General features: G+C 48.3%; 1 protein-coding gene across 7 annotated transcripts in view; it reads right to left on the reverse strand.

Annotated features, from left to right (window-relative positions):
• STX3 (syntaxin 3) overlaps window positions 1-20,600 on the reverse strand; it is a 49,770-nt gene that overhangs the window by 18,314 nt on the left and 10,856 nt on the right. For all 7 annotated transcript variants that reach the window (XM_024749360.1, XM_024749365.1, XM_024749362.1 and 4 more), the window contains one exon: window positions 6,196-6,279. In XM_024749360.1, the coding sequence (XP_024605128.1) occupies window positions 6,196-6,279 (84 nt within the window). The remainder of the gene's footprint in view (window positions 1-6,195; window positions 6,280-20,600) is intronic.

The following is a 20,600-nucleotide window of genomic DNA, read 5'->3' on the forward strand; positions in this document are numbered from 1 at the left end:
TTGGTATCCACGGGGGTCCTGGAACCAATTCCCCCCACCCCCGCAGACCCTGAGGAAGGACCGCAATAATCACCATCTTCCAAGTATAAGGAGGGAGTTATTTTCAAGGCACGGATGGCCTCTTCCCTCTGGACCTAATTAGCCAGTGGAATCTAATCCAATGTAATGTAATGTGATGTAATGTAATCTAAAAGCAAAGAAAGTACTGCTTTGGAGACTGGCAGATGCCGTGGGGTAAGGTATAAGGCTTTGTCTCTTCTACCTAAAATGTCTCTGCCTCCCCTAAATTCCCAGGTGCCTGGTACCTCTTAAGTTAGGCATTAAATCTTACATATGTATTTACTGAAAACTTATTATATGTCACCTTTTGAAGGTGACAAAAGTAATGGGGTTGTAAGGGTCAAATAAATGACTCCCGCTTCGCACAATTCATATACCTTTACTTTTCTCCCCAAATAGCAAAATCCCAAACAGTCCTTGTATTAGAAGTTCTTGGTGAAGTCCTCCTTGACTTGTTTGCTTCTTTCTTTGGAAAACGAACACTGACGAGGGACAGAGAAAGGTCTCAGTCAGCCAAGCAACAGAAGGCAAGTCCCTCAAGGGGTTTTAGCAAGACTGAGCGTAGTATGTCAACTCTCCTTTTACGAATGAAAAGAAACATGATCTCAGAGCTATACTGACCAGTGAAAAGTCGTAGTCTTGGACAATCACCTCGAATCAATTAAGTGTATCTGGGCTTTGCATCATTCAGAGTAGGGTCAGGAAAATAAAACCTATCTAGTTATTTTAGCCGAAGTAATCGGGTAGGTTGGGTAGTTTTCCTCCCTCATGAAAGGACTTGGGAGCTTTTCTAGCTGCCCACTGGAAAATACAGGGAATTCTTGACACAGAGATGCAAGAGCGGAGAAGCCAAACAGAGGACGGTGAGGCACTCTGGAAATGAGCAACAGCTGGCTGGAGGGACGAAGAAGGAAGGCAGGGTCACCAGGGCCCCTCTGATGGGAGCCAGACGACGGTGGAGTCAACCGGCAGAACAGGACCACGGAGGAGCGTCTATAGAGGGAAAGTTGAGGCCGTGGAGGAGATACGTCTGGGAGGAAAACCGAAGCTTCATCCCCCGATCTTGACTCTTCTGCAGTGCCTCCCCTGGGTCAAATACACCAAAAGCCAGTTGGCAAGGGAACCCGGGCAATGAGTACCTTGCAATACAGAGCAGAGTACAGGGAGGGCAGGGAACGGACAGGAGGGTAAACAGGCAAATGACCGGCAAGGGCTTCCTGCCTGCCTATGGAAAGAGCCCAGAGACGCAGGACCTACCAGCTCACCTAGTCATCCAAAGATGCTACTTCAAGAACGAGTTGGAGAGTATTTAACCTGCTAGATTCAACTTAATGCCTAGATTTCCAAGTTACATCCACTTTGAGGATCTTCGTTTTAACAAAGATCACAAGACTGTTCACCTCTCACGTCCGCTAACCAGCCACTGCTCCACCCGTCTCGTTCCCCACAGATGCCTGGATCCCCATCACCATGCCAAGCACATGGTATCCCTCAGTAGAAGTTTGTTCAATGGATACACCACTGCCGAATTGCCTCATATACCTTCCTTAAGCACATCCAAGAAAGAAAACTTTATAATAGCATTTTCTGAAATCTATTCATTCATTTTGCTAACCGAAGGTACATGTCACAAAGGGTTCTATGAAAAACCTAAGTGTTGAGATAGGTAAGTTAACCAGGTTTCTTTATTATAGGACTTCTTAGAATCTTTAATAAGTTCATGTGCATTTTCAATCTCCATGGGAGGAAAAGAGTATGAAGTGTTTCTCAAACATGTTTGATCACAGAAATCTTTCTGCATCTCATACTGCCAATCCAAATAGCCATCCCCACCTGCCCCTGCCCTTTCTTGTTAACAGAACTCTGATTTTGTTTGGGCAGCAATGTTGCCAGCCCCAGACGATGAATCATGATCGGTTCTATGGCAATCCTGACAAGCCTGCCCCTTTGCTAAGTTCTCACTTTCCTGGTCTCCATTCTAGAAAAGAGCGGCCATGACCATGTGATCCACTGCTGGCCAAAGAGCCCCAGGGGAAGTCAGTGTGGAGGATTTGGGTAGTTTTCCTCCCCGATCAAAGGATTTCTGAACCTTTCTAGCTGCCTGCTCTCTCACTGCCTGCGATGCTGGTGTAGGACGATGGCATATGGAGCTGTGGCTCTGGCGGTTTTAAAACATGGCACAAATTCTTCAATCTCCTCATTGAGAGGTGGTACCTATGTACTGCTCTCTTGAATCTGGCGGGCTTGTGACTGCTTCGACAACAGAGTACGATACAAGCGATGGGCTGTATGACTTGCACAGCTACAATGCTTGTCTTGGAGCCCTAAGCCTCCTCCACCAAACCGATGACCCTGAGCTGGTCATGCTGAGCCCGTGCCACGGAAAGAGGTCAAGTACAGGTGCTCCTTTGACTCACCCTACTTCAGGCACCAGATGCTTGAATTAAGAAGTCTCTGAGGGGCTTCCCTGGTGGCGCAGTGATTGAGAGTCTGCCTGCCGATGCAGGGGCCACGGGTTTGTGCCCCGATCCGGGAAGATCCCACATGCCGTGGAACGGCTGGGCCCGTGAGCCATGGCCGCTGAGCCTGCGCGTCCGGAGCCTATGCTCCGCAAAAAAAAAAAAAAAAAAAAAAGTCTCTGAGATTCCAGGGACTTCCCTGGTGGTCCAGTGGCTAAGACTCTGTGCTCCCAGTGCGGGGGGCCAGGGTGCGATCCCTGGTCAGGGAACTAGGTCCCACATGCCACAACCAAGAGTTGGCATGTTGCAACTAAGAGTCTGCAACCTGCAACTAAAAGATCCCACGTGCTGCAACTAAGACCCAGCACAGCCAAACAAATAAATAGGTAAACAAATATTAAAAAAAAAAAAAGTCTCTGAGATTCCAGACTCTGGTTATTCAAGGCCCCAGAAACTGTGCAGCAAAAATAACCCACCTCCGGGAGCTCCCTGGTGGTCTGGTGGTTAAGAGATTCGGCACTTTTGCTGCTGGGGCCCGTGTTCAATCTCTGGATGGGGAACTGAGAGATCCCACAAGTCGTGAGGGCACAGCCCCTGCCCCCCACCCCCTAAAAAAAACAAAGCACCTTCACTGGGCCCTGCCTGAATCCCTAATCCACAGAATCCCTCAGGATGCTTCACCCCACTAACTGGTGAGGTGATTTGTTACACAGCAGGCCGACTCCATCTCTCAATCTTTCCGTCTCAGGCAGGTTCTGTTTCCTCTAAAGCTCTGCACTCTCCGCCAACTGAACAAAGAGACCAAGGAAAATACAGACAACTGCAAATTAGACAAAACATCGGAGGTTTATCATTTACTAGACCCTGGCTTTTTAACAGCCAAGGAGGCCTAAACATCCAAGGGTCAACTCTTTTCTATAATAACCGGGAGGCTGGAGAAACCACTTGAGTTTTACAGGGCAAAGCACATTTTGAAAACATCCTGATCTTGCGACTTCATCCGTACCTTGCAAATGCCTCTCTGACCAAGCTGTGATTCACACCATCAGTCCTCAGCGAATAACCAGGGGTGACCTACCTGCTGAAAGCAGTCCAAAAGGTACCTTTTATCACAAGAGTGCATCCCCAGGAAATCTACACAGTTATCAATGTATCCTGCAGGATGTACTGGGTGTATTCCTTCGACACATATAGAGGGAAACCTTTTCATTTCCCCAAATCCCTATTATCTGGAATGCACTTTAACCCACCTTCAAGGATATTTCCAGACCACATTCTCTAAAGTAAACTGTGTGGTCTATTTATTCACAAATACACTGGGGAACCGAATGCTGATGAGAACTAAAATTTACTGAAGACATACTTATGTAGGTCAGGCACCGTGCGGGTACATCCGTATACTTTCTCATTTTATTTTTATAACAACCAGCAGGTAATACCGCTAGGCCTGTTTTAGAGGAAACTGGGGTTTAGAGCAGTTAAACAACTTTTCCAAAGCTATACCACTGTAATGGGCAGAGCTGAAATTTAGACCGGGATCCGTGGGGTGCCAGAGCCTGCACAACCTCTTTCCATGATGGGCTCCCTCCTGCCCCTGCCCCACGCCAATACTGATCCTCCCTGTGCTCTATCTACATGAGTACAGAGGAAGGTAACATTTCCCTAAGCCCTCTCTAGGCACTTTCTGAGTGCTGGCTCCTTTCATCCCCAACAGATCTGTCTGGTGAATATTTTCCTCCCCATTTCACAGTTAAACCCACAGAGACTTAGAGAAAAGTTAAGGCGTGTGCCCAAGATCACACAGTTGGTGGCAGGTAGGGAACTATGTCCAAAAAATCAGGCTCTTCCCACCCCACCACGCGGTCCCCTTCTCCATCCTAAATATGAAAGGGCTTTTTTATTTCCCAAATGATAGAAAAGCATTTAACTAAGAGAAAGCAATAAAAAAAGCAGCAGGCCTCGAGACCTTGTTAAGTCGCCCCAGATAACTACCATCCATCTGGCACGGTTCTGTTCAGATGACGCTTTCCAGATGTACAATCTTCATGTGATCTCATGTGATCCTCACAACAGCCTTGAAAGGTTAAGTACTGCCATTCCCAGTTTCCAGAGCAGGAATCAAAACCCAGCTGGGTTAAGGAACCTGACCAAGGTTAACTGCTATTAAAGGCCTGAGGATAGACTCTGACCAGGTCTTGGAGGCCAAGGCCCACCATCTTCCCACCTCACAAGGAGTACTGCCTCTCGGGGCCCCTCTTACAGGTTCAGAAAAGAGGTAGGACACCGCTAATGGAGAAGAATCCTTATCCTAGGAAAGAAGTTAATGTAACTGGTTCTCTAAGGCAAGATCAGAGGAATGAGCTACAATGATGTCATGCATCTCCTTAAGTCCACCCCCAGCACTGAACAGAAAGACCTTTTCCTTCCACAGTCCACACCTAGAACAATACTGGACTCACAAAACTCAAGCATTGTTTGATCTATGACTCCTCCACCAAAGAGATGGACCCACCCATGGAGAGGGTGGGGATCTATGCAGTATTCACAGCCAATTTCCCAATCAGGTCAGCACACACTCAAGCTCGCTCTGAAACCTGCTTGTGACTCTCACAGATGAACTGGCATAAGCCATCAAGTCCCGCTCCGCTCCACTTAGAAAAGAACTAGAGGGTGGCTTTTCCACACTCACAATCCGGATGACAGGAAGCACCCACACCTCCCCTGCAAAAAGAATATGACGCCTTTTTATATATGCAATAAAAAGCCTAAATAAAGAAACCATAATATGGTGGCAGAAACTTCAGTGCCGGAACTTCTTGTGGCTCGGTTTGGTTTTATTGAAACACATGTACGTCAGATGCTACATGGAATGTTTAGAAACACTAACCCATTTAATCCTCCTAAGAGCCCTATGGGGAATTACATTATCAATCCCAATGTACAGATAAGGAAACCAAGCCTGTTAAGGAAACGTTCACAAGATCAACAGCTGTCAGAAGCAGGGCTGAGGTTTGAACCCACATTTCCCTGGCTTCAAAGACTGTGTTTTTGTCCATGATACACAACGCACCCCAACCCCCCACCCAAGCTTCCCATCACTCACTGTCCACCACAGCACCTTCCAACAGGACCCTCTACATCAAAGACTACGTGAATCTGTACACACGGGACACCCATGTTTGCCTCTGCTGAATTTCGAAAAACATAAACTGGTGGTTTCTTGGTTTCTCACTTATCACCAGAAAAGTCAAAGGGATTGAATTTTTGGAAACAACAATTCTGATCTACCCGAATCACAGGCCTAACAATGTAATGAAATGCAAATTTTTTTTTTTTCCCCACACTTGTGGCTGGGCCCCCAGGGTTGGTTCTGTATTTAAACTATGTAATTCAGGCAAGAAAGGATATCATTAAAATGTTGTCATGTAGCGTAAGACTTTAAAAGCATTTCTTTAATATATATAATTTACCTTCTCCTGACTTTCTCGGTAAGATTAAAAATCCTGCCAAGTACTGAAGAAACTTTCCGTGTAACTTCTTGGTGTGTCCATTCCACCCCAGCAAAAGACTGACTTTCCTCTGCTACCCTTGAAAGATCTGGGGGTTTTTATTCTTTACTAAGGAAGTTGTGTTTCCTTATGTCCATTCAGAAAAAAAATACCGGAAGGGCACCTACCTCAGAAAAGAACTCATCCATGAAAGCTGTGTTGTCAATAGCAATCTCGACCTCATCGGCATCGTCATCCTGTGTCAGCTGCTTCTGTGAGAGACAAAAAGGAGGGTGAGACCAAAAACACCAGAAATAACGAACAGCACTGAATGCTCCCTAAAGACCAGGAGGTATATCTGTAGTGAACATTTTACATACATAATCTCCTTTAAAACTCAGAACAGCTCTGTGATGTATCAAACTCTGATGTCACACTGTCTAAGTTTAAATCCTAGCTCCATACTTACTGATATTTTTACAGGGGGATGAGGGTAAGAAGGGAGCAAGTTACTAAACTCGCTGTGCCTAGGTTTCCTTATCTGTAAAGTGCTAATAAGAACACCACTTACGTCATAGGTTCGTTTACAAAATAAATGAGCTACTGAATATAAAACACTTTGGCACAGTGCCTGGCATACTGTCACTACTCAATAAATATTATATTTTGGTGGTGGTGGTATTGGTGATGTTACTATAACTCACTCCAGTTGGAGAACGTAAAACAGAGAGGTTATGTAACTTGGCCGAAGTCACACAGCTAAAATGTTGGAGACAGGCAGATTCCAGCCCATCCTTTGGATTTGGACCATATGTTCCTAAATTCTTCTTCACAACGTTCAGATGCATGACCTACCCTACCGGGGATCTGTATTAAGACAGTCCCACTTCCTCCAAAGCACTAGCTTCAAATCATCACAGAAGGAGCATACACTTTCCTGTTTTCAGAAACCACCTACTGCAAAGGAAACAGCGCTGTGTGCTGTTCCCTGTCAGAGCTCATGTTTATGGGGAAAAGGAAGCTCTCTCGGCAGCCCCCGGCAACCCCCGGGGACCCCGGCTTTCATAATCTCATTCAGCTACCTCTACAAAAGCACAAAATGGCTATCTAAAGGAAGTGCTTCCATTCCCACCCAGCTAACGGGCCTCGGCGGCTTCTGCATTCTTCCCAGATGCTCTTCCCAGACGACGGCCGCATTGCACACAGCCCACCTCTAAGCAAGGAAGACCTGGTTCTCGGGAGTGGAGGTGGGGAGGGGGTGAACCCCTCGACACCTGCTTCTCCACACCCTTCAGTGGCCTTTGGCCTCCTAAGCCAAGACATGTCACTCTCAACATGGGAACTCCACTAGCAAGGAAAGCCACCGGGGGCCTCTTTCCTTCCCCTGCTACCATCCCCCAGACCTGCTACAGCAGATGGAGCTACCGGGAATTCCCACGGAAATTTGGGACTCTCCAGCCATCAGGGGAGCCTCTTCTGACTGGATCCTCTGTAATCTCATTCTCTGGCTTGTCTGCAACCATCAGCAACCCAAGCTTAATAGCCACATTCAAAGGAACTGAATTTGAGGACATTGCTACAGCCCCCAACAATCACCTTCCTAAAACTTAGGACTGATCCCGTCCTTTTGCCACTTAAAGTCGTTCAGTGATAGTTCTCAGGATTGAAAGTCCCAGGATTGCAAGTCCCAAAGCCTAACAGAGCATACGGGGCCCTTTAAGATCCAGTCCCGCCCACGTTTCTCCCTCTACGATGCATCTCTGGACCAGGCGCTTGGAAACTCCTAGCACTTCCTGGACACACCATTCTTTCATATTGCTGAACTGTCACACAAGGACTTCTTCCTGAAATGCGTTTGTCCAGCTGGCAAAATTTTATTGAGCCTTTAAAACTCAATCTCGAACAAACTCCTCCCTGATCTGACACTCCCCGACCCCCCATGCAAACTTGAAAACCTCCCTGAGCTCCCAGTGCATTTTGTGCAAACCTTCCACAGCATCGATCCCAGCCCTCTATTAATTATCCCTTCACTTATCTACCCTTCCCCACTGACTGTAAACTCCTGGAGGGTCAGGGTTGCCTTATGTATCCACTGGAGAAGATACTTGGAGTGTGTGCCTGCCCAGAACACCTCCCTTTGTGAAGATAACCCCGACCTTCCCCACATGATTCTGGGAAGGTTATCAATCACCACCCAAGCTCCCTGAGGATTTTGAATTGTGAAGTGAACAGAGCCGAGTCAACCTATAGCAGCACCCAACAGAGATACCTGCTTGGTTCCCAGGGCTACCCTTGTTTCCGTCCTCCCTAACCCACCCCTTGGCTTAGAGCTAGTTCTATAGATCTTCCCCAGCATTCTTTCAATGAGTCCAATAGTATTCTTGTAATGCTGTTTTTTATTCATTTAGCCAGAACCGGCTTCTGTCACTTGTAATTAAAATTACTTGTACTTGGGAATTCCCTGGCGGTCCAGTGGTTAGGACTCTGCTCTTTCACTGCTGAGGGCCTGGGTTTGATCCCTGCTCGGGGAACTAAGATCCCACAAGCCATGGGGAGTGGCCAAAAAAAATAAATAAGTAAAATAAAATTACTTGTACTTGGGAATTCCCTGGCGGTCCAGTGGTTAGGACTCTGCTCTTTCACTGCTGAGGGCCTGGGTTTGATCCCTGCTCGGGGAACTAAGATCCCACAAGCCATGGGGAGTGGCCAAAAAAAATAAATAAGTAAAATAAAATTACTTGTACTTGTCATTAATTAACTTATTCCGCATGTATACTGAGCACTTACCATACGCTATATATGTAACGGAAACTTAATCAATTCTAGTTGAATAAATAACCCCTACCAGAGACCGGCAGCCTGGATCCACCCAGCAGTTTTTAAAGTGTGAGATAAAACGCTCCTTTTATCAACTATCATCAATACTTGGGCCTCTCAGCAGCCTCCAGAGAGCTCCATCTCCCAAAAAGGATCTCGGAGATCCTCACTAGAAAATAGGAACCTGGTCTCCCTCCAGGAAGGTGAGTTAACAACCATTTGTTGAGTTTCCTCTCTTTGGAGGTCTTGTAGAGACCCCCACTGAGGGGATATATCCCATGCATGTGTGTGTATAGACACACATGAGGGTGTCAACTCAGTTTTCTTCAAATAGGTACATGTGCTATGGAAATGGAAATGGGATGAGGCTGCCGTCATGGGATGGACTAAGGGAAGGTTTTGGAAGCTGGGAACACCTGTGTCCTGAAGCATGGGACACAGGCCCCTAGCCCTCCATCATAACATGCACTTTTGAGACCCCTGGAATTTGTACAGAGATTCCCCACCCAAGACGGCCACATGTTGGCTTTGAACAGGCTCTAACAGGGCAGCCTGGGCCACGTCCAGTGAGAGGACATGTGAACTGGGAAAAAAGAAGTCTTGGGTCACCCACAACCGAGGTCCAAAACCTGTTATTACCAATAACTGGCTGTGAGACCTCTGTCAAGTCCCTCACTGACCTGAGTTTACCTGTAAATGGTAATAACACCATATACTCTATGACTTTTACGAGGCTTGGAAGAGTTCATACGTGGAAAGCTTCTAGCACAACACAGGGCAAACAGCAGTGCCTAATAAGTGTCAGTTTCCCCATCACCTAGTTGTAAAGACGTGATGTCTAAAAGCGTGTGTTCTCCTTCGCGGAAAGTGCTCACACAAAGGCTTAGTCAAGAAGATCGATTCTGCAGCATCAGGACCACCAGGGTTCTACAACTGGCTTCACTTCGTGCTAGTCATTGAGCCTTAAATACTGGCCTCAACATCTCTGAGCTTCAATTTCCTTATCTACAAAACAGGAACAAAAGTGTCCACCAGGGCTTTTGTGAGGATTAAGTAAGATAATAATTTTAAGTTCCTTACACAACGAATAGCACGTGATAACATCTCAATAAAACAACCATACATGAGATCCAGCAAAGTCATCTTCTCTATAGCTTTAATCTGGATCTAAGTACCCGTAAACAGGAAAGAAAAAAAAAAGATATAGAACTTTTAGAGCTGAATGCAACCCTACAGATTTCGATCATCAAATTCTCTCACTTAAGAGATGGGTAAACCAAGGCCCAAGACCAAATAATGAGCTACTGGAACAGCCAGGAATAGAACCCAGGTTTCTTGATTCCCATCTTCCCGTGCAGAGTTTTTCCCACTGTAGCGTGCTGCCTCCAAAATATAAAATAACAACGGCAACAAAAGCAACAGAGTTCAGTCCAGATCAGAAAATTCCAGAAAGAGGCCATCACCCCAGGTGATCTGAGTCGCGTGACGCTGGAACCAGGCTTCTCCGGAAGGGGATCTACCAGATCCCAGGGCAAGGGTCCTTCCCTTCTGACACATCCGTGCTCTTACAGACCGAGAGGCCTCAGGGACCCCAAGGGCAATGAGAACACGTGATGCACTTTATCTTCAGCCCACATGACTGGGTACAGCCAAGAAGAGAACTTTGGCATCTTTATCAAAGCATCAAGGCATGTGATAATAGGACCGTCAGAGTAGCTGCAACGCCAGCTGCAGTAAAGAACGTACATGAGAACCACAAGCCCCACCAGCCACTTCCTCTCCCCCGACCTCCTGCTGCCTCTCCTGCCAAGAGATGGGAGATACCACCAATGACTCAGGCAGCACTGAGCTCGAATCTGGGCTCCAACTCCCGCCCCCCACCCCTCACATGCACCCCAAATCTCAGTGAGGACAGCCAGGGCTATGACTCTCTCTCTGGACACAGTGGAAAGAGTTCAGGGGCCCAGGACTCAACCTGCAATTCCTCTCACTCAACCTCACTGCCTTTCTCTCAAGGGCCTTCTCTGTCATCCTTAGTCTGTTCGACTGTGGGTCCCTCTTCATCAGCTCCTTTAATAAAAATAGTTACCACCTGCAGAGCCCCTAGGAGGCGCTAGGTGGCCGCCACACACTGGTTGCTTCACGTACGCTGTGTCAATGAACCCCTCCTAAATTCTGTCATTGAGAACCTGCAGGGCAGAGAAGTTCTCATTTATTCACAGCCTCCCAGCTACTGATGTGCAGAGTCGGGGCTCACGCTTTGGTTGTTGGTCCTGAGCCCTTGTTAATTCCACTGCACCCCACTCACAGCAGCCCAGCCCTGCAGAAAGTGGGGCTGAGAGAAAGGCGCTGGGGGCCTTGGGGACAGCACTTGTCTCCACTAAGCCTTGGTTTTCTCACCAAGTAAGGAGCTTAGCTTTCCAATGAGGCTTTGTGGAACCCCAGGAGACCTCCGGGGTGCCTCAGAAACCACGCCGGGAGGGACCTGCCTGGTGGCACAGTAGTTAAGAATCTGCCTGCCATTGCAGGGGACAAGGGTTCGAGCCCTGGTCCGGGAAGATCCCACACGCCAACAGCGCAACTAAGCCGTGTGCCACAACTACTGAGGCTGCACTCTTAGCCCGCGAGCCACAACTACTGGAGTCCACGTGCTGCAACTACTGAAGCCCGTGCACCTACAGCCCGTGCTCTGCAACAAGAGAAGCCACCGCAATGAGAATCCCGTGCACCGCAATGAAGAGTAGCCCCTGCTCGCCGCAACTAGAGAAAGCCCGCGCACAGCAAAGAAGACCCAATGCAGCCAAAAATAAATAAATAAATGTATAAAAAAGAAGAAGAAGAAGAAACCACCGGGGGAAGTCAAGCAGGTTGGCCCGCACCCCCTCTTCAATCCGCATAGCTTCATTTTCATCTGCTTTTTACACTGAGGTTGAATATAAGATTTCATTTTCAGAACGAGGCCTCTTAGAGAAAGAAGGAAGCAAGCTTAGCTAGCTGGAAAACCACCAAAGTAAATGAATGGATGCCTTCTAAAGAAAAGGGAAAGAAGAGGGGGTCCCCTCTCTCCTTTACAAGTTAAAACACAGCGGCAACGTACGTTTAAATCATCAGCAATTCCCTAAAGATCATTACAAATCAGATCGGCAAGATAGAAGGAACAAAGAAAGAGACAAAAAAAAAAATGCCATCCCAAATGAAGAGGTCACCGTTTACTGGCTCTCCGATGCCCTCCCTGCCTCAGGTGTCAGACCCCAGAAAGACGAGAGGGTCCCGGACAAGAGGGGAGACCCAGGAGCCCTCAGGAAAGTTTTGGGGCGAAGGAAATAATAACAGAAAGGATGGGACCAGCAGTCTGGACTAGGAAGGAGCATCTGGTCCTGACTTCCCCTTGTGGGATATTAAAGGACGGTGGCCGGTGGGAACAGGTGAGCACAGATTCCTGCACCTCCTTCTCTGAACATGTAAATAGCTCTTTGCTTGGGGCTATAAACTCTTCTTTATAAACCCAGATCTTCACCCAATAAATCCGATTCAAAGAGACAAGGATGCGTGATTTTTCTTGTCCCTGCAGCCTACTTCGCCCACCAGCCTCCTTCCAGGATGAGGGCCTGTGTATTCCCAAAGACAAATACCACCACGTCCAAGGATTCCAAACACAAACTCATGCCCTTGCACCCTCGGCCCAGCATCGGGTTTTTCCAGTCTCTCTTCTCTAATTAAAAGAGCCAGGGGCTTCCCTGGTGGCGCAGTGGTTGAGAGTCCTCCTGCCGATGCAGGGGGCGCGGGTTCGTGCCCCAGTCCGGGAAGATCCCACGTGCCGCGGAGCGGCTGGGCCCATGAGCTATGGCCGCTGAGCCTGCGCGTCCGGAGCCGGTGCTCCGCAACGGGAGAGGCCACAACAGTGAGAGGCCCGCGTACAGCAAAAAAAAAAAAAAAAGGCCCAGAAATTCTGAGGAAGTGTCAGCTCTGAATAGGCACTCAGTGTTCTCTGTCCCCCATTTGAGAGTCAGAGGGACTTTCTCCTATGCCCCTTCTCCCTCCTACACTGTGGTCTCTTCCAGCAAAACCCTCCCAGAGGGAACGCTTCCCCTTTCCACCGACTGCCTCTTCCCTAACACCTGCGATAGAGGAAATCAAGCGGTAACGGTACCCTGGGTGAGCCTCGCACTTTTACTTTCAAGATGATGTTCTGGGTGAACAGTCTGAGGCAAGAACTGGCCCCATTTGGAGACGAAGACACTGAGGAGTAAACCCAAGGCCAGTGAGTCGCTGGACAACTGAACAAGAGGCAAAGTCCCTGATGGCCCTGCTCCATGCGTTCTGCCATAACAATGATACCACCAGATAATATGTGTATTTTGTTGCAGGCACTCTTGTGGTTTCACACATATTATTTAATTCTCACGGCAACCTTATGAGGGACAAATAGGACGTTCCCCATTGACAGCTGAGACGACTACTTAATTAGATTAAATAACTTGTCCCAGGTGATTCAGCTAATAAGTGGCAGAGTTAGGACTCAAAAGCAGGTGTGTGGGAGCCCAGAGCCCCAGTTCTTACCCTCTACACTCTATCTGAAGATGCCCTTCCCATGCTGGATCAGAAACACGCCCTCACTTATTTCAGGGGATGCTGCAATGTCAGTACAACTAAATTGATCTAATCTATATGCATGAATGAAAAAGACAGCAGTGCATATAATCCCATGAATGTGCAGGTATGTGGAGCTATATCTGACTGCCTGAGTTGAAAACCCAGCTCTGCCACGTAAGTACCTGTGTGACCTTAAACAAGTGACTTAACCTCTCTGAGACTCGGTTTCCTTGTTTGTAGCATGAATAATCTGCTCATAGAACTGTCGTGAGGATTAAATTAGTGAATGCATGTGAAGTGTTTAGAGCAATGCTGGGTACATATTAAACTCCCAAGACCATGCCATGCAGACAGTTTTCTCTAAAAAGTGTTTCTGCAAAAGATGCGACTCTAATGCCAATTCTCAGAAGGTGGCAGCAGGACCCTTAGAACAAGCTAAACTGTAGTTCATTTATTTGAATGAAGTCATTTCTCTACTATACGGATTTAAAGAAATAAACCTCCTCCTGAATCTTGCTTTTGCAACATTCTCACATATTTTGACCTTTACTACTCTCATTATCATTCATTTCTAAATAGCTTGTCATTTCCATTTTGGTTTCTTTTGAACCCAACTGTTATTTTATTTTTTATTTTTTTTTGTGGTACGCGGGCCTCTCACTGCTGTGGCCTCTCCCTTATGCGGAGCACAGGCTCCGGACACGCAGGCTCAGCGGCCATGGCTCACGCCCCCAGCCGTTCCGCGGCACGTGGGATCTTCCCGGACCGGGGCACGAACCCGCGTCCCCTGCATCGGCAGGCGGACTCTCGACCACTGCGCCACCAGGGAAGCCCCCAAGTGTTATTTTAAAAGGTGGTTTTAAATTTCCAAAGTGGGTAAACCTGGGGAGGACCGTGATTGTATTGTTAATTTCTAATTTTATTATATCAACATCAGGGAGCATGGCCTATATGACTTAACATTTTGTGGAATTTGACATTTTATTTATGTCTTAATACATGGTATTTTTTAATCTTCTATGTGTGCTTGAAAAGATCTTGCATTCCATTTGTTGGATACAAAAATCATCAAAGTTTCATTCCTCTGCATTTGTTTCTCAGGACCTGAGCTAGGTCTAGAGAAGGAGCAGGGAAAAGGGATGGAAGTTCATCTAAAGAGAGGAAGGAGGAAAAACAAAACAAAAATGCCCTGCGGGCAGATGTTGTCTATACCGATGAGTAATCTGTGGCTAGGGAGGTTAATTCATCCAGAATCACAGGGCTAGTAAGGAACAAAGCCAGAGCTGGAACCCTGCTTGGTCCAACCCAGTGTTCACAGAGGGATTTTTTTTTTTTTTTTTTTTTTTTTTTGCGGTACGCAGGTCTCTCACTGTTGTGGCCTCTCCCGTTGCGGAGCTGTGCTCCAGACGCACAGGCTCAGCGGCCATGGCTCACAGGCCCAGCTGTTCCGCGGCACGTGGGATCTTCCCGGACTGTGGCACGAACCCGTGTCCTCTGCATCGGCAGGCGGACTCTCAACCACTGCGCCACCAGGGAAGCCCCACAGTGGGTTATTTTAAAGAAGGATCTTGGGCTCTCATAACCAACCACCTCGCCTACTACATTCTCCTTCTCACTCACTACAAGGTCCCGTCCACAATAACAGATCCATCTGTCCATCTACTCAGCCAACAGTATTTATTGAACATCTATCACTTCCCAAGCAATAGTACAGAACGCTGGAGAAACACAGACCAAACTCAGCACCCCCTGCCCTTCGGGACCTCATGGTCTCAAATGGGAGGCAGACAGGCACACAGGTCATTGCAATGCCATGTGGTAAATGATGACAGCACTTAGCACAAGGAATTGTACACCCAGGAGAAGATGGGGCACACCACATCACCTGAATTCAAGGCGGAGCCCAGGGAAGGGGGAGGTATTAGAAAATGGATGCAAAGGTGACTTCTCGGGGAAATTTTGAAGGTTGCATGGATTTACGCAAAGGATACCTACAGGAAGTCCATCTGGGGTGAGAAGACCACACCTTTTCCTGCTTTCCCTCTCACCCCAGGGGCATTCAAGGAGATTCAAAGGTTACCCTCTTCTGCTTCCTCCCCTACCGTAGCCTTCTCCACTTTTTCCTGACTTCCGCTCCCTCCTCCCACCCACCACTGCCCCCTCAGCACCCCCACAGTATCCAGTTGCCAAGGATACAAGAAGGAGGAAGGAGCTCAGTGTCTTCTCTAGTCCATCCTCAGCCTCTGCCCCACAGGCCCCTCGCCCTAATGATCCTCCTAGAGCTTCACTAATAGTTGTAATACCTAACAGTTACTGAGCACCACCTGGGATGAGGGTTCTAAGATATGTGCCTTATATTTATTTACCAAGGCATTTAATCTCTACAAGAATCTTCTGGGGGGCTTCCCTGGTGGCACAGTGGTTGACAGTCCACCTGCCGATGCCGGGGACACGGGTTCGTGCCCCGGCTTGGGAGAATCCCGCAGGCCGCAGAGCGGCTGGGACCGTGAACCATGGCCGCTGAGCCTGTGCGTCCGGAGCCTGTGCTCCGCAACGGCCCGCGTACCACAAAAAAAAAAAAAAAAACTATAAAGCATAAGGATGCAAGCAACCTCCCCAAGACCATGCAGACAGCGAGTGCCAGAGCCGGGAGGAGAGCCCAGGCAGTTTGCTGCAGAGCCCTTGGTCTCCACCACCATGGAGGGATGCCTCTTAACAGCAAACCCCACCCCCAGCTGTAGCCTGCAGCGCCCCCCCTCCACCGCAAACATCCAAAGCACTAAACACAGATGCTGTACCAGAGAGGTCGTGAAAAATGAGGAAAGACTGAGAAACTGTCACAGCTCAGAGGACGCTGAAGAAACATGACAGCTCAATGAAATGCATTATCTTGGGTGGGATCCTAGATCAGAAAAAGGGACATCCATGGGAAAACAAGTGGAATCTAAATAAAGTCTAGAGTTCAGTGGATAGCAATGTACCAAGGTCAGTCTCTCAGTTTCGACAAAGGTACCATCATAACTTGAGATATTAACAATGGAGGAAACCCAGGAGACAGGAACTCTCTGTACTATCCTTGTAACCTTTCTGTAAATCTAAAATTAGTCTAGAATAAAACGTTTATTTCTAAAAAAAGCAATAGTCTAGAATAAAACGTTTATTTCTAAAAAAAAGCAATCTTGCTGCCGTACCGCGTTGCCCTGACCCAGGCAGCTAAACATACCCAGATAGTTATATGTTCTACTAATCTCTTTGGATGGGGGCTGAACCTTACTCACGTCTCCAGATGGAGACAGGAGAATGTTGCCATGGACACGGCCCAAGGCCAGAAAACAGGCTGACCTAACAGGGGAGACAGTGATGAGGGGAGGAAGCTACAAAGGGGCCTAATGTAAAAGGCTGGAGGTAAGGCCCCTCGGGACTACAGAATCTCCCAGCAAGTTCATTTGTAGAATATCCCCGTTCATCCACTGGACAGCAAGGTTTACAGCTTTCTGAGCTGTGGGCTGGGAAATGAAAACACAGGGGGAATGAGGCGTGTCTCTGAGAGAGGAGGATTTAACATAACATTACGTGGCTGCTTTTACGTATCGACAAAAATAAAGATTTGTGGAAGCCCAGGGAAGGCCTGGTGAATGCCAGATCTGGAAGCGTCCTTGCAGCGATGACATTGGAACTGAGCCTTGAGGGACATATAAGATTTTCCAGGGGAAGAACGAGATTGCTAGATTTTCACCGTGGTATCCACATCTTCTCCTTCACGGTCTTGCTGAAAAGGGGCAACCCTCCGTGAGGTGTTGGGCTGGGGTACAGCTAGGAGCCTTGGAACTCATCCATCCTCATCGCGGAGGACAGAACAATGACCTCTGGCTTCGTTAGCAAATTCATGGGTTCCCTGAGTAAACGCCGCACTTCAAGCAGGTAAAGTTGCACCAACCCAGAGGGGATGGAAAGTCCTAGTGATGAATCCGGGGTGTGTAAGGGCCAAGGTGCTGTTGATCAGTCAGTCAATGGACAAGTGTTTACTAGGGGACTACCATGCAGAGTGCTGGCCCTAGGACCCCAGAAGAACGTCCCATCAGCCACCGCAGCAAGGGCATACAGTGTAGTTGGGGAGATGATTATATACAGTGTAGGGTGATATAAATAAGCAAGACAGACTTGTTCAATTCTTGATCTCACCACTTCCCAGCTGGGGAATCTCAATCCAATCTGAGCCTCAATTCCCTTAGTTGTAAACTGGCAATAATATATAACACCATCTTGCCTTGTGGAGTTCAGAGGATTAGAGACAAGGTGTGTAAGCCACCGAACACAAGTCCTTTCCGACAGTAAGTAGCAGCTCGATAAATGACCATTGTTACTGCAGTTGATACGGTGACACCAACAAGTAATAGAGCCATCGATCTTAAAGACAATGGGACCTAGAAGGCAAAAGAGTCCAACCCATAAAGAACAGATGGAAGGTGGCTTCAAGCCCACTTCATGGTAAGAAAAAACCCCGCTGACTTAACAGAAGTGTCAATATTTCACCGCAAAGCAACATGCAGCCCATGAGGGCTGCCGGCATGGAGGGGGCATATTCTAGGCTGCGTTTAGGGAGCGTTACCTGTAAAGTGAGTTTTGGAAGATGGGCAGGAATTTTGAAGGAGCCTTGAAGGGAGAGAAAACAACATGAACAATTGTTTCTTCCCAGGCTCTCGCCAGCCCCCCCATCCCCGGCCTCCCCACTCCCCTCCCAGGAATAAAAATAACACTAATCCCCGGCTCTCAGCCAAGCATTTTCTCTCTGGCTTCTGGCTGATGGGTCTGTAATCCCTACTCAATCCCTATCACTCTCATCTCAGCCCTGCTCATGGCAGAACAGCTCTCCCAGGGGATGAATCCTGCCAGGGAGACGGAGAAAGTGAGGAAGGAACCACGGACCAGTTAGCAATCTTATCACCAAAGGATGGAATCTCAATGGAGAGAGTCTCCAGGCAGGGTGTTACAACCTGGCCGTGATCCAAAGCACCTGGCACGTAGTAGGGGCTCATTAAATAGTCTTGGAAGGAATTAAGCTCTAAAGGGGACGTACAGCTCCATGTCTCTGATGGTTATACTATAACCGTGCTCCTGAGGAACTCAAATGGGGGAACTTCAAATGGGGAAGGAGGCCCAGGACAAGCCATTTAAGATGCAGTAAGACACAAGACAGAACAGAAAGAGTGAAAAGGTCAGTCTGGTCTTTAGGGCCTCAGGTGGTTGATTTCATTAGCGTGTCCTTATTGGCGCTGGCTGTGGAGGAACCAGCAAACCCCAAGATGTTTCCAGGTCTCTACAGATCAATCTCCGCAGGGATCCAAAGTCCTTGCCCTCCATTCCATACATCACAGCTTCTCTATAAGCATTATCTACCTTTGAAGTTGGGGGTTCTCTTTTCATGGAATATACCCCTTTGTTTTCCCTATATGACCATGTATTCTTTCAGACCAGGACTTTGTATAAGAACTCTGCCTAGAATTCCCTGGCGGTCCAGTGGTTAGGACTCGGTGCTTTCACTGCCGCGGCCCGGGTTCGATCCCTGGTCAGGGAGCTAAGATCCCACAAGCCGTGCGGCGTGGCCAAAAAAATTAAATGACTCTGCCTAACAGGATGGCCAGCAGGATACTAGGCACGCAGAGGTCAAAAAGCACCGATCATGCTGTCTGTGTGAAGCACTCGCCAACGGGAGAACGGGTGAGAAAATCCAGGATCCTTGCCTTTCTTCTTAGGAGACTCCCCATGCCTGAAGGAATTAGATTTCAGCCTTAACATGAACTTGAACAGGAGCCTCGCTTCTTCTGGGAAGAGCCCCCAGGTCCTAGTGCCCTGTTCCCAGGGGCTGGCCAATAGGGTCTTCCTGCGGCTGCTTCTGTCCCAAGGATGGGACACTGTGTCTGTTTCTTGTGTGTCTCCCTAGCTGACTGTGACCTCCCTAAGGCCCAGGAGTATGTGTTCACTACCATCCCCCCAGCACCTATCAGAAGGCTTAGGACATAGTAGGCGCTCGTATTTTTTGCTTGGGGTTTTTTTTTTTTTTTTTTTGGCGGTGTTGGGTCTTCATTGCTGCGCACCGGCTTTCTCCAGTTGCAGCGAGTGGGGGTCACTCCTTGTTGCGGTGCACGGGCTTCTCATTGCGGTGGCTTCTCTTGTTGCAGAGCACGGGCTCTAGGCGCACGGGCTTCAGTAGTTGTGGCACGCAGGCTCAGTAGTTGTGGCTCGCGGGCTCAGTAGTTGTGGCACAGGGGCTTAGTTGCTCCGCAGCATGTGGGATCTTCCCGGACCAGGGCTCAAACCCGTGTCCCCTGCACTGGCGGGCGGATTCTTAACCACTGCGCCACCAGGGAAGTCCCTCCGTAAACATTTGCTGAATGAAAAGAGGGCCAGGCAAGAGGTTCCTACATGGGAATTGTCTGGACTCAGCGGATCCAAAGTTCAGCTGGTGAGAAATCAGGAAGAAATGCCTTATGAGACAGGCTGAGTGTAGGCACCGCACATTCCTGGCAAGCCTGTCTGATGTCCCTGAAAGGGCAGGCTGCTGGGATGGCCAGCCAGGAGGAGCCATGCAAGAGATAAGATAAGTCAAGGCTTGTGACTGAAGCCTCAGGAAGGGGTGCCCTTCAGTGTGGATGCTGCTCCCAGCAGGTCAAGTTTGGGGAACCCGAATTTACTGTGGTGGGTGATTATCACGGATTATCTCGTTTCACCCTCAGTGACCCTATAGGGAGGGTACGATGACCCACTTTAGAGGAGTAACTCTAAGACCTCCGCCCTATGGACTTCAGAGCCTCCCAGTGCTTGGGACAGGCTCACAATGAAGCATCTCTAGAAACACACATCCTCAGAGTTGATGGAGGCCTTGAATCTCCTCATGTGCTTCCCCTCCCCTCCAAGAACACTCAGATTCCTGCAACATGTAACATCCCAACAAGCTTCTTGCCTCCCTCCCATGTCCTGCCAGCCCAGCCCATCCTCAGGCAGCTCTGACTACCAAAAACGCTTCCTACAGAGCCCTCATGTCTGCCCATCAGCCTCACCTCTTCACTCTCCACGTCTTCTCCTATCTACCCGGAGCAGAGCTGATCCCCTGCACGTGACAGCTCTCCAGCTATCTGGAGGCAGTTAACGCCTCGCCTCCCCCAGAGTTTAGAAAAAGCCCCAC

This window comes from Neophocaena asiaeorientalis, unplaced genomic scaffold (assembly GCF_003031525.2).
Source record: "Neophocaena asiaeorientalis asiaeorientalis breed wild unplaced genomic scaffold, Neophocaena_asiaeorientalis_V1.1 scaffold43, whole genome shotgun sequence".
Taxonomy (NCBI): domain Eukaryota; kingdom Metazoa; phylum Chordata; class Mammalia; order Artiodactyla; family Phocoenidae; genus Neophocaena; species Neophocaena asiaeorientalis.